At 41.8% G+C, this 15,417-nt stretch overlaps 1 protein-coding gene across 1 annotated transcript; it reads left to right on the top strand.

Annotated features, from left to right (window-relative positions):
* Window positions 1-6,242, top strand: ppp1r27b (protein phosphatase 1, regulatory subunit 27b). The gene is made up of 3 exons (XM_028818497.2): window positions 1-306; window positions 450-600; window positions 6,087-6,242. Exons 1-3 carry the CDS (start codon window positions 120-122, stop codon window positions 6,208-6,210), a joined length of 462 nt encoding a protein of 153 aa, XP_028674330.1. The 5' UTR covers window positions 1-119; the 3' UTR covers window positions 6,211-6,242.
* Window positions 6,243-15,417: the final 9,175 nt, after the last annotated feature.

Genomic DNA, 15,417 nt, shown 5'->3' with positions numbered 1-15,417 from the left:
CAAAACCACCAAAGAAGAAGCGATAAGCACCCCCACCAACTGACTCCTCACAGAGGACTGCTGTTTTGGGCGTTTTTTTTTGTTGCACTCTACAGACCGGGAGAGATCACTGCTGAAATATGAAGTACTATTCTCACTGCCCCGTCTCCCGCTACAACAGTAGGCTCACTACCGTCAAGCCGGCCCGCACTGTGCACTTCCCCAATGACATTGTTTTCCAGGATCACATTAGGCAAGGAGACCTGGAGCAAGTTGGGAGATTTATTAGGGCCCGCAAAGTGAAACTGGACACCATCTACCTCTCAGGTGGGCATCCTCTACAATCAAAACTAAAAAGAGTTCAGTATTTTGATACAAAACCTTATTGAGCATCTGAAGCAAAATTTTCCTTTGAAATCTTTGGTTCAAGTCTGATCTTGGAGTTTATTATTTATTTTTTTTTGTTCTAGGCATGGCAGCTCTGCACGAAGCAGTCCTCTCTGGGAATCTGGAATGCGTGAAGCTGCTGGTGAAATACGGAGCAGACATTCACCAGAAGGATGAGAACGGCTGGACCCCGCTGCACATGGCCTGCAGCGATGGCTACCCGCACATTGCCAGGTGAGTGAGGACGACTGGTCTCTGCTTGAAGCCCCACTAATTGTCGAAGCAATCAACTGCAAAGATACTACAAATTGCCAAAGATGCCACAAATTGACCATGATCTATGCTAGAGATGCCACCTTTGTAGCAATTTTGCATTCGCTGAAATATTTATTTATAATATCTATCAGCATTCCTTTAAAATACAGAAACTGTTCATACTAATTTCTTACGACCATAGTATGGGTTCAAGTAGTAAGCCAATAGCAGCAACCTTGTGACTTGCAGTCCGACATCTTAACTACTAAACCTTTAGGCCTGCCTTTTACATTCAAGAAAGTCACGTGTCGCGGTTAATATTAGCTCTCCCGCCCGGTCACTGGAGGCACAAATAGTACCTGGTAATTTGAAGATCTCGCAGTGGCAACAGTGGCAGCGTAAAATCCACGGGACTCCATTCCACTGAAATCCCATCCACTTGCTTATCCCCCACCTCCCACGAGTCATTTTGTTAAGCCAGCAATGTGAGGGTCACTTGGGAGAAAATTCATTGGCATTACACCGTAAACCTGAGTGCTCATCTTATGCTGAAGATTTTTAGTAAGATTCAAATTCCCATCACATAGCACCGTAGCCTTGGGTTGGCATTTTTCAGAGGACTCGGTTGTTACCATTGTGCTAAAATGAAACGACTTTTTTCTTACAGTCATGCTAGCTTCTTCAGTCGTGTTTCACGTGTTCAGGGGTGAGATGGATGCAATTCCTAGCTGTATAATCTGACACCCTCGGAGGTAATGTGGTCATTAAATTTGACGACCTCTCTGGCTGGAAGGCGCGTCAAGTCCTGGTGCCAGTCGTACTGTTGCGGCCAATACAGTAAATTAAAAATAAACGATCATAAATCAGTTATGGGTTAAATTAGGGCTCTTTACAGACTGATCTCCTTTATTTTGTAGAGTGGATTTTCAGAACATGCACCATCGTGTTAGAATTTTTTTCATGAATCTGGTAATATTGTTATTAGTGTAATTTTATGATTCATTTTTCATGCAGGATCTAATTCTGTTACTCATTTTGGAATTCTGTCTCATTTTAATAACATTCATTTTTATTAAGGTTATGTTGCCTTGTGTTTATGTGAGATCGAAAGTGATTCCGGATTTTGCTTCTTATCGACTTTTTTCATTACACTTTGCTGTGCTTTTTGCACATTTTGATATGCGGTGACCCCCAAAACCATCGACAGTGTTTTGATGTGCAAGGAGGGACCCAAAAATGACTGGAATTTAATAAAAATAAAAAAAAACTATTACCGTTTATTCACTTTCAAAATACTCTGCTTGAGATGCAGTACTCGTGCTGAAGCTACGGGGAAAATGAAAAATCAGAAAAAAGTGTCCGAAGATGTGGCGCCCCCAAAACTTGATTCTTCGCAATGACCACGCACCTGCACACACGTCATTGTTAGTCCAAGAGTTGCTCTGCCTCCTCTCGCTCCATGTCACTTCTTTTTGTTCCCAAAATTAAAATTGACACTGAAGGGAAGATTTACTACTGCGTTAGGAATCCACGACAACAGAAGATACGTACAGGAACTGACAACAGGGATTGACGGGTTTTTTGGACTTTGGCTACGTTGCCAAGTGTGCTCTATTGAATTTCCTCATTAACTTGGCCCTCAGTTATTTTTTGTCAATTTACTGACGACTTCTGCCTGCCCAACTATGCTTTGCATCTTGTGCATTTATCGTCTCCTGATCCATTTTGTTCTCATAATAATTCTCAAATATCTTTGCGTAATCAGAGCACATCCCAAGATGACATTTTGCAAGCAGTGACCATTCACCTGTATTTTGTGCGCTTGAAGCACAATAGGTAGGTTAAGTAACTTGCTTAGAGTCACACAGAGCGTCAAAAGTGAGAAGTGAACCAACACCCCTGTGGGTTAGAATCCAGATCTTAATGACTGTGCTACATTTATGTTCTGGTTTGTCTTTTGTCTCTCGATGTGAATTCTGTCTCCATCTGAGCACATCTATAGTATAGGATGGACAGGGAGGACCTTTGTGAGGTATGGGGCTGTCGCTGCGATTTCTGGGAGTGCCGTGGAAACAGACGCACTATTGAAATGCAGTGCAAAAAGGCAGGAAGAGAGAGGAAAAACAGCCTGAGCTTTATGGCGGAGGGGACAGACGTGACCTATCTAAGGCCAGGAGGGTCTTGTTCAAAAAGTAGATGACAAAAGCCCCTACTACAAACCCTGAACTTAAGGTTCATGGGGGTAAGGCCAGCTACATCTTAAAATAGTGTTGAACCCTGGTGTATACTGATGGTGTGCGGTTTTTGAACAAGACCCGGCCAGGAAAAGGATTGTTTCTTGTGGAGCACCAAAAGTCAGATGCAGTTTAGTGCAGGGGTCCTCAATCCCAGTCCTGGAGGGCCGCAGTGGCTGCAGGTTTTTGTTCTAACCTGGTTGCTTAATTAGAAAGTAATTCTTGCCAATAATTTCATATCATGGCTTGTTCGTGCTTTAACTCTGCTATGTCAGCTCATTCTCATATCCTGGATTTTCTTCCCCATTCTAAGGATATCATCCAAATGATTTGAAGGCTAAAATGGACGAGTAACTCTCAGTCCTTCACTTTTATCTCTTCACTTTCCTTCCAAGTATTTGATTAAAACAAATAGTGCACAATAAAAAAAAAACACAAGTGTAAATGGTAACAAGCTAAATGGAGAAATGCTGGTCTCTTTTGCCATTTGCATGTTATTGCTAATTAGGAGCAAATTAAAAACTGAGAATACAGCTGTTTAAGACTAAAATGAGCAATAAGGGTTCACAATCTCAACGAGCAAGACAATGAAAATGAAGCAGAAGAATCACTTGAGCAATTAAGCAACTGGGTTGGAGCAAAAACCTGCAGGCACTGCAGCCCTCCAGGACCATGATTGAGAGGACCCCTGGGTTAGGGGGTGGCCACCTCGAAGAATCCCAATACACTGAGGGAAGTGGACTAGACAGTGGATGGGATCGGGATCAGAGTGAGCACATTAATTTTTTATTCTGGGATTGGCATGTCTGAAGAGATATGATTAGCTTAGGGCGGCACGGTGGCACAGTGGGTAGCGATGTTGCCTCTCAGTTAGGAGACCCAGGTTCTCCCTGCGTGGAGTTTGCATGTTCTCATTGTGTCTGCGTGGGTTTCCTCTGGGTACTCCGGTTTCCTCTCACAGTCCAAAGACATGTAGGTTAGGTGCATTGGTGTTTCTAAATTGTCCCTAGTGTTTGCTTGGTATGTGTGTGTGTGTGCCCTGCGATGGGCTGGCGCCCTGCCCGGGGTTTGTTTCCTGCCTTGCGCCCTGTGTTGGCTGGGATTGGCTCCAGCAGACCCCCATGACCCTGCAATTAGGATATAGCAGGTTGGATAATGGATGGATGGATGGATGATTAGCTTATAAAGATGTTGTGAGATATTTTTGGGTACATGATTTTATGGTATTTGTGTACTGTATATGTTGGGAGAGGGTGGGCGGTTTCGGAATCGGCATATGTCTGGGGAGTTTGTGGAATTTTTTTCTCTGGGTCATTTCTGTAAATTTCACTTTTATTAGTGGATGTCATTTTTGCCGCTGTGAGGACAGTTTGGGGTTGACATGCAATCTGTAGTTCATTTTTCACTATAAATTTAGTGAAGCATAGCGGTTACGATCTCTACAACGTTAACTGCATTTTCCATTTTTTTTTAAATATTTTATCTCATAGGCTGTTACGTCACAATTTTGACTTTTCTACATATTTACATGTTTTAGGCCTCACCGAAATACAGGGTGAGTCAAAATTATGTTAACACTAATGGTATTGCAATGTATATACTTACATACAATTTTGTGGACAATTTATGTGTCGTGCATGATGGCGAACAGGTTGAGACATTCCTGTAAATCATCTTGTTTTGTGAATAAATTGTTTCCAATGTTAACATAATTTTGACTCACCCTGTGTGATTTGACCCCATTTGGTGTGATATCTGTCCATGTGATGATGTACTGTACGTCTATGGACACAAAAATTAAAAATGAGACAAGATGCTTATTCCAAATCAAACTTGGCCCAGTTACTAGTATAAAATACTAGAAACTAGGGCTGGGCAAGTTAACATGTTATTACTGCGTTAACGCATTAATTAATTAATGCCGATAATTATTTTATCGTGCACTAACTCAGTTTTTGTTATTATTATTATTTTGAAAGCCTCAGTCTTACTAGCAATCATTAGAGATCCGTGATCTTTTCGCTAGAAGGAAAGTTAGCTTTGTTGATTTGACCTTGATTCCCTGCGCTTGCACGAGTAGCGAAGAGCAAGCAGCTTCTAAAATGGCATGTGGAGAGATACCAGAGTGAATGCTCCAAGCAAAATAATCTGTGGATGAGTTTTTTCGTATTATCGCTGAATCGGACTCTGATTTGTCGCACTCCCAATTTTGACACACGTGATCTGGAGATGTAGATCGAAAACGAAAGTGAGGTACCGGCATCATCTGATCGTGGTGCTGAACATGTTCGTGTAGCTGATGCACCGATGGCAACGTTCGCCTGGGAGGACAGACACTTACGATGACAGGAGGTACAAACCAGATTGCGTCTCACTGCAACTGCCATCCCCCCACGTACCCATCTCACAAAGGCAGCCAGCCCACCGAGCAAACAGACGTTTTATGTTGATTTATGTGTGAAACTGTTGCTTTGTGGTCTTTTCAGAAAACTGACTTTTTTGGGAAAAATTACAGCCCTGAAAGAGATGCTACTGAACATACGACTGTTTATTCTGCTCCCTGATAAAAGAAAATGTTTCTGCTGGTATCTGTTCAGATAAAAAGGAAAACAGATTTAGAAATGTTAACTTGCTGTTGCTCAGAAGGTACCTGTTATAATGCTGTGATCGTGGCTCTGGACTCGGAGTCTAACTTGTTTTTCTATAGCAAACTCGATAAAACGTTAATGCCCTGGCAGTGGCCAATAGTTTTGGTTTTATATTTGATTTGATTACATTAATGTTTAAGTTAAGATTTACAAGAAATATTTGAACTGCTACTATGTAAGGGGAATACTGCTGTTAAAAAGCACCTTATTTGTTTAAAGTGTTTGCAAACCAAATACACTACTTTTGAGTTCATTAATGAATTTTGCACATAACAATGTGATTGTCTGTGATTAATCCTACTAGCACTACTAGAAACCTATTGATTTAGAGTAAAAGTGCTCCAGTGGATTTTGCTGGAGGCTGAAAAGGAGATTGTGGCGTTTTTTTTTTTGTACACATTTGTGCCCCAACAACTATATAATTGTGTAAGGAGCTTTATGTACGGAATCTCCTATCCTGCTCACATCTGATTCTGTACTTTTGTTGGTCTTGTGTCAAATGCACCTGCATGTTTTGCTTCATGGAGATACATACGGCAGGTTCAAAAGGTCTAAATGTTTTTTCCTGTTATACTCTTGACAGGTATCTCATGTCACTGGGTGCCAAAGTGGACGTGACAAATGAAGAAGGAGAAAGGCCTGCCGACCTCATCGACCCGGACTGCAAGGACTTGGTCTCACTGTTCCAAGGCATCGGCGTGGCTTGACACGTCGGCCCCGATGGACACGTCCTCACCCTTTAAAGGGACCTGTGCACAAGGAGAGTTTGTAAGACCCTCTGGGGACCCCCCAGGGCCCTGTTCTGCACAAGCTCCTTGGCTGGGAGGTGAATGGTTACAGCTGAAAAATTGTTGGAAGATGCTGCCTTGGGGTTTGGTTTGCAACGTAACTGAAAGTGTCAGTCGGGTGTGTTTGTGTGTTCAATTTCTTGTTTTTTTTATATCGAGCAAACGCACAAACTAAAGTGAGCGCCGATTTTTCCAAAAAAGAAGCCCGCGGTCCCATTTTGAAAACGCTGTGAAAGCCCAATGGCAGTCACGTGTCACAAAACAACAACAGGCGCAACACGGCACTGATCCAGTCACGTGAAACTGTGTGGAGTTTGCACGTGTATGGGAGTTTCCTTTTATCATTTTCTCCCGTTGCCCCAAAGACGTGACTATCAGATCAATCAGTTGTTCCAAATTGGCCCAACACAAGTGTGGGTGTGGAGTTTTGCTTGTGTGAACACTGTAATGGACTGACACCTTAGCCACACTTGCCTCCTGTCTTGCAGCCAGTGCTGCCAGGTTAGGCTCCAAGTCCATGTGACCCTGATTTGGATGAAGTAGGTCTTCTTATATAATGCACTACTGTGGCTGTCCATTTGTCTGTCCAGGATTTTCAATCACCTGAAGCTCGCAAACCGTTTGAACGATTGACCTGAAATTTGGTACACATATACTATGCGACGTCTACTATCCGCTTTTGGGGTGATGATTGACCTCCAAGGTTATTCCTCTTTTTATTATTATTACCACACTTATTTTAACTTCACCTGTTTGTTGTCTGGTACAAATCTTGTACTTCCTATTGTCCAAATGACTTGAAATTTTGCACACTTACTTGCAATGACAATACATGAATCAATAATCAGTTTCACTAATTGATCAATTAATCCATGTTAATTAAGAAATGAAATTTTCATATGACGAATAGTTAAAGATTTCACCAATAGATGGAGCTAGTAACAGATAGAAATATTAAAGGAAGTGTTGAAATATTGATTACAAAATTATACTAAAACAAACCCAAGACTAAAAAGTTGAAAATAATATATATATATATATATAAAAAAAAATTTAAAACCACGCTCATATTAAGTTAAAAAGTGTACTAAAAAGTAAAAAATAACTTCTCTCATACATCACGCGTAAAATAAATGGTTGTCTGTCCAGGATTTTAAATCACCTGTAGCTCACAAACCGTTTGACCCATTGACCTGAAATTTGGTACACATATACTACATGACGTCTACTGTCCACTTTTGGGGTGATGACAGACCTCCAAGGTTATTCCTCTTTTTATTTTATTGTAGAATCATCTCTTGGCAGAGGGCGGCACGGTGGCGCAGTGGGTAGCGCTGCTGCCTCGCAGTTGGGAGACCTGGGGACCCGGGTTCGCTTCCCGGGTCCTCCCTGCGTGGAGTTTGTATGTTCTCCCCGTGTCTGTGTGGGTTTCCTCCGGGCGCTCCGGTTTCCTCCCACAGTCCAAAGACATGCAGGTTAGGTGGATTGGCGATTCTAAATTGGCCCTAGTGTGTGCTTGGTGTGTGGGTGTGTTTGTGTGTGTCCTGCGGTGGGTTGGCACCCTGCCCAGGATTGTTTCCTGCCTTGTGCCCTGTGTTGGCTGGGATTGGCTCCAGCAGACCCCCGTGACCCTGTGTTTGGATTCAGCGGGTTGGAAAATGGATGGATGGATGGATCTCTTGGCAGTGGCCAGCAGGGCGGCTGTGTGGCGCATGCATACAGGCGCCATTCTCATTCCCTACCACCTTCGCCGTCACTTCCTCTACCTCATCATATCTTAAATCATTCTTGAGGCAGATTGAACACTTAAGTGCCAGCTTAAGTGAAAAATGAAGGAAAACGCACAAAGTAATTGCAATACAAACACTGACTTAATCAGTTTTAACGCGAAAAGATGCCGAAGGAAGGAGAGAAGAACTGTGCCCGTAGGGTGGAAAAAAGAAGCATCAACCTCTGAGCAAATGAATGCTAAACGTACAGAGAAAGAGCATGAAAGCTATGAATGCTCAAGTCAAGTGTATTCACTGCATGTTATTGTGCAGTGTGCCGTTACGGGTTATTAAATATTACATTATGTTACGAGCCACTCTGCAAAACCTCACAACTAACAAAAACTGTATATAAGTGATTTGTATAGTCGCATACAAGTATGGGGGTGGCGCTGTGTGTGATTCCATGCTTCATATCCTGTATTCACTTTCTCCCTGCATTTGTGCATTTTATTTTGGTCCTCCCACATCCCAAAGACGTGCAGATAAGGCTTGTCCATGAACCCCCTGTGTATGAATATGCCCAGTAATGAACTGCTGCCCTCCTTCTCACCTTGAACCTGATCCTACAGGAATAGAAAGCAGCTCCCCGTAACTCTGAAATTGACGTGAATGAGGCAAACGAGCAACGCCAGCATCACATTATGCGACTTTTATTGCTTGACGGCTGCAGCTGTCAGTTTTTGCATACGCGGAGTACACCCCTATGACTTCAGTCAAAAATCAGAGCTGCTTGATCTTGTCGGGGTGATTGACTGACAGGTTAGAATGAGTTGCTGGGGATGTCCAAGTACACAACTGATGGTTACGTGAGTTTGCCTTCACTGTCCCTGACTGACTAAGATTATGTAAAATATAGTCTGCGACTAACTGAATAAAGAATTTCAAAGTTATGTAGCGTGACAGGACTTAAAGTGTAAGCGTGGCCTTTCGAGGACTGACGTCCCATCCAGGGCTCCCCTTGACTGCTGTATGGAGTTTGCACATTATCTTCCAAGCAATTCAATTTTCCTCCCAGTGAGCTTCACTGTCAGCAATGAAGTGAATCGTGCCCTGTTGCTGTAATGGAGTGCCTCACTGTGAGTCCGATAGCTCCCGACTCCCTAAAACTGGATCATGAATATAAAGAAGTGAAATGATGGATAGCTATTTAGATTTTTCCACTGGTGGTGGCTAAGCTTCTTCATTTAGACTAAAGTGATGTGGCTACTAAGCTTGCAGGATTCTGAATTACTGCTCCTATTTGGCTCTTCTGTCATTCTCGCCGATTTTGTTTTTCGTTTTTAATGCCTGCTGTTGTATTGTGATACAGCCTGGGAAAGCTGAATCTTAAATTTTAAAAATATGGGACAAAAAAAAATGGAATGTAGAATATCCTTGTAATCAGCTTTAAAACTTCAAAAGTACCGTTTTATAGTTATGACGCAGGCTTTCATTGCAAGTATTATCTCAAGGAACCTTCAAGAACAGAATGTCTGGATAGTTGAATTTATTCTTAGCATTATAACCTGCTGTGCACCCCTTGCCTTGCACCCTGTGCTTCACGGATAGGTGGGAGCCCACTAAACTGGTTAAGCAGGTTGGATAATGGATGGATGGATGGATGGATTTCTTACCTGTGGTCTTGGTGCCTTCGCTGCTATTTCTTCACACTGGAGCAGCTGCACTATATGACAAAAGGAGCACGTCGTTAGTGTGGGAGATACTGTACATCTCAGGTCCTACCAAACAGACATTTTCAGAATGCTAGCAATGGAGAACATGCAACATGCTTTGCTTGTGCAATGAATTTGTAAGCTGGAAGTCTTATCTTTTTATATTTATTTCCTGTTTTTTGTAATTTCATAATAAAATGTGTTTTCTTTACCGGAAAGAGTCACTGATAAATGTTAAAAGAACAAAAACACAGACCTGGAACTGTTTATTGTGGGTAGGTGTGGCACTGGCAACCTTCTGTGTTTTCAACTAAACAGTCAGGTCTGACAACCAGCGCCTGCTGTTGTGGTTTCTTTTCTTTTCTTTTTTTTTTTAACTTCACAGCATGAACACTGCTGCACATCCTCTCTCTGACACGCGATTACTAAGCACTTTCAGCCAGTGCTTTATTTAACAGATGTGTGTCAAGAAATGCTGCTGGAGCTCCTTCACAGCTATGGCAATACACCTTTATAGCGCCTCACTCAAGTCAGAAGTTTTCTTTTTAGTAATTCTTGTTGTTTCTTGTACTGCATTTTTTTAATTTATGTAAAAAAGCTAAATAAATACCCTCTTGGGACAAACGAAGCATCATCTACCTGTCTTTGCATCATGTTGGCACACTTTTTACCGCTGCTGCCCAGAGACTTCTTGGCAAAATTCTCTTCAGCATCTAAAAAATACAGAAGTGAACTAATTAATCTGTTGAATACAATTCTAATAGAGCTGCCGAATTTTCAAAGTGCACATCAGGTTTAACAATGGCACAGAAATGAGCATTTTTTGACTCAACAGCCCTAGAGCTTCAAGGTGTTATGTCTTATCCCTGCTCACTTGCCTGGGTGGTGTTGGCATGTGGTTGTCATCAATGTCATTGTCACAGGTGCCGCTCAGGTTAGCTAACGACTGTAAACTGGCCCCATGGCTGGCCGGGCACTGCCTTGTGATTACAGCCGCAGAAAGGATTTTCTCTACACGCTTTTAAATAAATTACCGTAGAGCCATCTGCTGTATATGGTAACCTCGTTTGGTCTACTGCAGGGGTTGGCAACCTTTCAGCGGCGTCGTGCCAAACCTATGTTACAATGTTATTCCGCATGCCAACATAATTCTAAGCATTTTTGTTATATATAGTAATTGATCCGGTTATAATGGGCTTCAAAAGTATTATATTATTGGTCATTCAATATTTTAAAATACATAGGATCATATGTGAAAAGAATATTTTGTCAAATTTTAACTTTCAACACATTTATTAAAAATGATATTACAAATTTATAAATGACAATTTTTTCAATACAAAATGTAGTTTGAATAAGAAAAAATTATCAAGAATTCTAATATGATTAATCATTCTTTATTATTAATCAGGGCTCTTAATCCATTAATGCGAAGCAATTGTATAACTACATTCGGTGGCTTTAGTTTTGGTTCCAATTTATTTCACTAAAATAAGTAGTTTGTTTCTTAAAGACAGAAACAGCCCTTTTTATAGCTTCACTTTTCTCTTCAGAGTTTTAAAACGTGGACTGATGTTTAGTTTGATAGTGTCGTCTTTGTACACTTGACGTACGACACACGACATTTTCACTGCATAACGCACAAACAGCACAATCCTTTTGTTGTACAAATCCATATTCATTCGTCCAAGAGTCTTGAAAAGAGCGAAAATAAAGCTTTTTGTCTTTTATGAGTCGTTTTAGGGCAGTATATTACTTAATAATAACAACAAGAGGTCTGTTTTAATGTACCACAGCCTGCACTGGGCACTTGATTCCCCTTTACATTTGAGTCGCATGCGCAAAACGTAGTGCGCTGTAATTAAAATATTTTTTTTTTTATTTCAATCAGATTGCCATTGAAAATCGTTCCGGTAGGTTGCCGACCCATGGTCTACTGCAGGGGTAGGCAACGTCGGTCCTGGAGTGCCACAGTATGTGCGGGTTTTTGTTCCAACCCAGTTCCTTAACGAGAACTCAATTATTGCCGATGAAGCACATATTGCTTAAGTGACATTTTAATGCTTCATTTTAGTGGTCTCGCTTGTTAAGGTTCTCCAACCTTAATTGCTTATTTCAATCTTAAACTGCTGCATTCAGTGTTTTAATTGCTCCTTATTAGCAATAAGATGTAAAACAGGGGTAGGCAATGTCGGTCCTGGTGAGCCGCAGTGGCTACAGGTTTTCATTCCAACCCAATTGCTTAATTAGAAACCAATCATTGCCAATCTCAGACCTTATTTAATTTTATGGCTTGTTAGTCTGTGCAATGTAAGGCTTTTATATCGTAGATTTTTTTCCTTTCCAAGGATATCATCCAAATGATTTGAAGCCTAAAACAGATAATTTTCAGTCTGTCACATTTTTCTATTAAGTGTTTTATTAAATCAAACCGTGCATGATGAACACACACAGATGTAATTGGAAAAAAGCTAGCTGGAGAACTGCTGGCTGCTTTGTCTTTTACATCTTATTGCTAATAAGGAGCAATTAAAACACTGAATGCAGCAGTTTAAGATTGAAATAAGCAATTAAGGTTGGAGAACCTTAACAAGCGAGACCACTAAAATGAAGCATTAAAATGTCACTTATGCAATATGTGCTTCATCAGCAATAATTGAGTTCTCGTTAAGGAACTGGGTTGGAACAAAAACCTGCACATACTGTGGCACTCCAGGACCGACGTTGCCTACCCCTGGTCTACTGAATCAGAACCTTAAAAGTGACGAACAGGCCGGCGCCTTTTTGACACGGAAAACGTACCCGTAACTCCATCATAGGAACATACAGGTTGGTCACCCACTCGATGACACTTACGTGCTCTTTAGAATCAAGACTAAGAAAATGTCAAGTATCTTCTTATATCAGCCATTGTTTAGTACTTTCGGTCTGCACTTTAAAAATAAAACTCTTACTTCTGCACGTTTTTGACTAATTTCTCGTTCAATTAACGCATATTTACCGTGCTGTGTACGTCATTACCCATAGACTCTCAGCAGCGATATAACTGTCTAATCACCGCCAATCACATCCGTTCATTTCAAAACCGACACAAGTGTAGGCCAATCAGAGGTCCCGTTATCAAAGCCACGCCTATATCAATGCGCGCTCAAACACGAAGCGTACCATAGCGGCGTGTGCAACCCGTAAATTGTACGGCAAGATATGTAGAAAAATAAGACAAATCAAAGGGGTTTATACTCGAGCTTTACTACGCGCTAATGAAGCTTCACCTGGAGTGCAACCTGCAGTTTTGGTCTACAGGATACAAAAAAGAAAAGATCACCGAAGCAAGAAATGGCCGATTCGGGGATTGAGAGGTATGAGATGTGGGGAAAAGACAGAAGGAGTTGACCCTTTTAAATTCAAGCAAACTGAGAATAAATGGCGACATGACTAAAGTGTTTAAAGTTATGCAGTGAATCGAGCCTGCGATTTTAAAATGAGTTAATCGAGAACACGGGGGACACTGTTGAAAACTCTTTTTAAGGGTAGGTTTCGCACAAAAACACGTGGAATAATTTATCAAGAAGTGTGGTGGAGAGAAGGACTTTAGGCACCGTTGACACTCGACGTGATATTATTTTGTAGAAATCATATCCTTGTGGATAGAATTGTTGAGCTTTGTTGGCCTGAGTGCCAAGTTCTTGTCAAAATGTTTTGCAATGTCCTCATTGCGAAGTACCAGTGCTGACCATCCTGCCTCCCTTCCGTAATTGTGCTCAGATTGTTCTTGAATGCCAGCCAGTTCTTGAAGTGCAGAGGCAGCTGCACATGACACCATATTATGACCTGTCACATGCACCTGTCCCTGTGATCAGACACAGCCCTTCTGGAAAATAGTGGGATGTCAATAGAAGTGATGGGACGAGAACAGGGCCACACGATGGCACACTGGTAGAGCTGCTGCCTCACAGTAAGGAGACTGGGTGGTCCAAACCTTGTGGGTTTCCTCCACGTTCTCCTGTTTCATCCGACGCAGCCCAAACACTTGCACATATATTACGTGGATTGGCATTGCCAAATTGTCCCCTAATGTGTGTTTGTGTTAAAGTGTTCACACTGTGATGGGTTGGCACCCTGTCCGGGTGTTGTTCCTGCTTCGTGCCCAGTGCTTGCCGGGATAGACTCCAGCTGTCCTGCAACCCTTCACTGGATAAGCAGGTTATGAAGATGGATGGCTGGGTGGTTGACAAGATTACGGGAAAGATGGGGTCTAATCTGTGTTTGAAAATGAATTGTATATTACATAGCACCTTCACACAGCAGGTGATAACGCAGATTCATCCCTCCCTTTTCAAGTGTTGTGAGGGCTTCAGCCCTAGACAAGGTGCTGAGCGCACTCACATCATGCCAGTCTCCAATGAGCCTAATGTGCAGACCTTTGAGACATGGGATGGAATATTCACATCTGCAAAAAAATGAAATGCTAAATAATTTAAATTTATAATGCCACGGGTAACACAACAGTCAATATATATTGTAATATTTTTACATCCCTTTTCCAAAACATGCTCATTCCAAATAAAGGGTTGAAGATGACATAACATCTTAGCAGCACAGAGTGCAAAACAGGAATCAGCCCTGGGCTGGAACCCCCATCCATCTCCCTTTGTTCGGCCATCCTTTATCTGAATGCACTTTGTCCAGTTTCGGGTGGGCAAGGGGTCAGGATTAAATGGCAGACCCTGGAAGGGACAGTGATCCATCTCCATTCATTCCTTACCTGTGCCCTCTTTACCCAGTTTAGGGTGGCACTGATGCTGGCCTATGATAACTGAAGCAAGTGCGAGCCTCTCAATGGTGTGATAATCCATTATAGTCTACTGTTATAGCACCCAATGCAGTGTTTATGCCTTTTAGCATCACCATCTACGTTTAAATTTACTTGTTTAGCAGACACTTTTATCAAATTCAATTTACTAAAGAAGTCAGCATAATCGAGCAAACATCAGACCAGGGCAACTGTTTAGGAAGAACAAGTATGACAGAACAACAAGGTTTGTATAGTTGGTCATCACAAGTGAAGAGCTTAGAACAAAATGCCAGCGAGTTACAATTCCCTGGTTAGAAAAAAATAAACGGCCAATATCAACTAGAAAGAACTTCACCAAACATGAGGGTCTTCAAACACTTCCTTAACACCTTGAGGGAGTTAGAATTACAAATAGTGGTGGGCAGCTAGGATTCACCCGTGGACTGAGATTCAATACTACATAGAGTTGGCATCAGCAGACCTGAGTGAGCGAGAAGGAGCACAGGACCTCACACTTATCTCCATATGTACAATATATATATATATATATATATATATATATATATATATATATATATATATATATAGGTGATGACCCACTGACTGCTGTGTAGGCAAGTGCTAAGGATTTGGACTTCATATGTGCAACTAAAGGCAGTGAGTGGAGTAATCTGGAAATTGAAGTGACATGTGCCTGCCCCAGCTGGTTGAACACCAGACGAGTCACTGAATTTTGTATTGTCCTCAGTAACTTGGTGACGTCCGCCAGCAGAAGCCTGCAGTAGTCCAGATGTGATAAGACCAAAGCCCGGACCCGGATTTGTACTGCATACTCCATCAGATTTGGTCGGATGTTGAATAGAGTGAATCTGTAAGCCCGAGAGACTATTGCGACATGGTCAGTGGA

This window comes from Erpetoichthys calabaricus, chromosome 14 (genome assembly GCF_900747795.2).
Source record: "Erpetoichthys calabaricus chromosome 14, fErpCal1.3, whole genome shotgun sequence".
NCBI classification, from domain to species: Eukaryota; Metazoa; Chordata; class Cladistia; order Polypteriformes; family Polypteridae; genus Erpetoichthys; species Erpetoichthys calabaricus.
Note: the sequence above shows the minus strand (reverse complement) of the source record. Positions and strands in the feature narration are given on the sequence as shown.

Bases quoted from the DNA above. Each gene is read 5' to 3' on its own strand.
- ppp1r27b (XM_028818497.2), top strand. From the start codon at position 120: ATGAAGTACTATTCTCACTGCCCCGTCTCCCGCTACAACAGTAGGCTC. The intron at 307-449 runs GTGGGCATCCTC...TTTTTGTTCTAG, and splicing joins GGACACCATCTACCTCTCAG to GCATGGCAGCTCTGCACGAA. The intron at 601-6,086 runs GTGAGTGAGGAC...TACTCTTGACAG, and splicing joins GGCTACCCGCACATTGCCAG to GTATCTCATGTCACTGGGTG.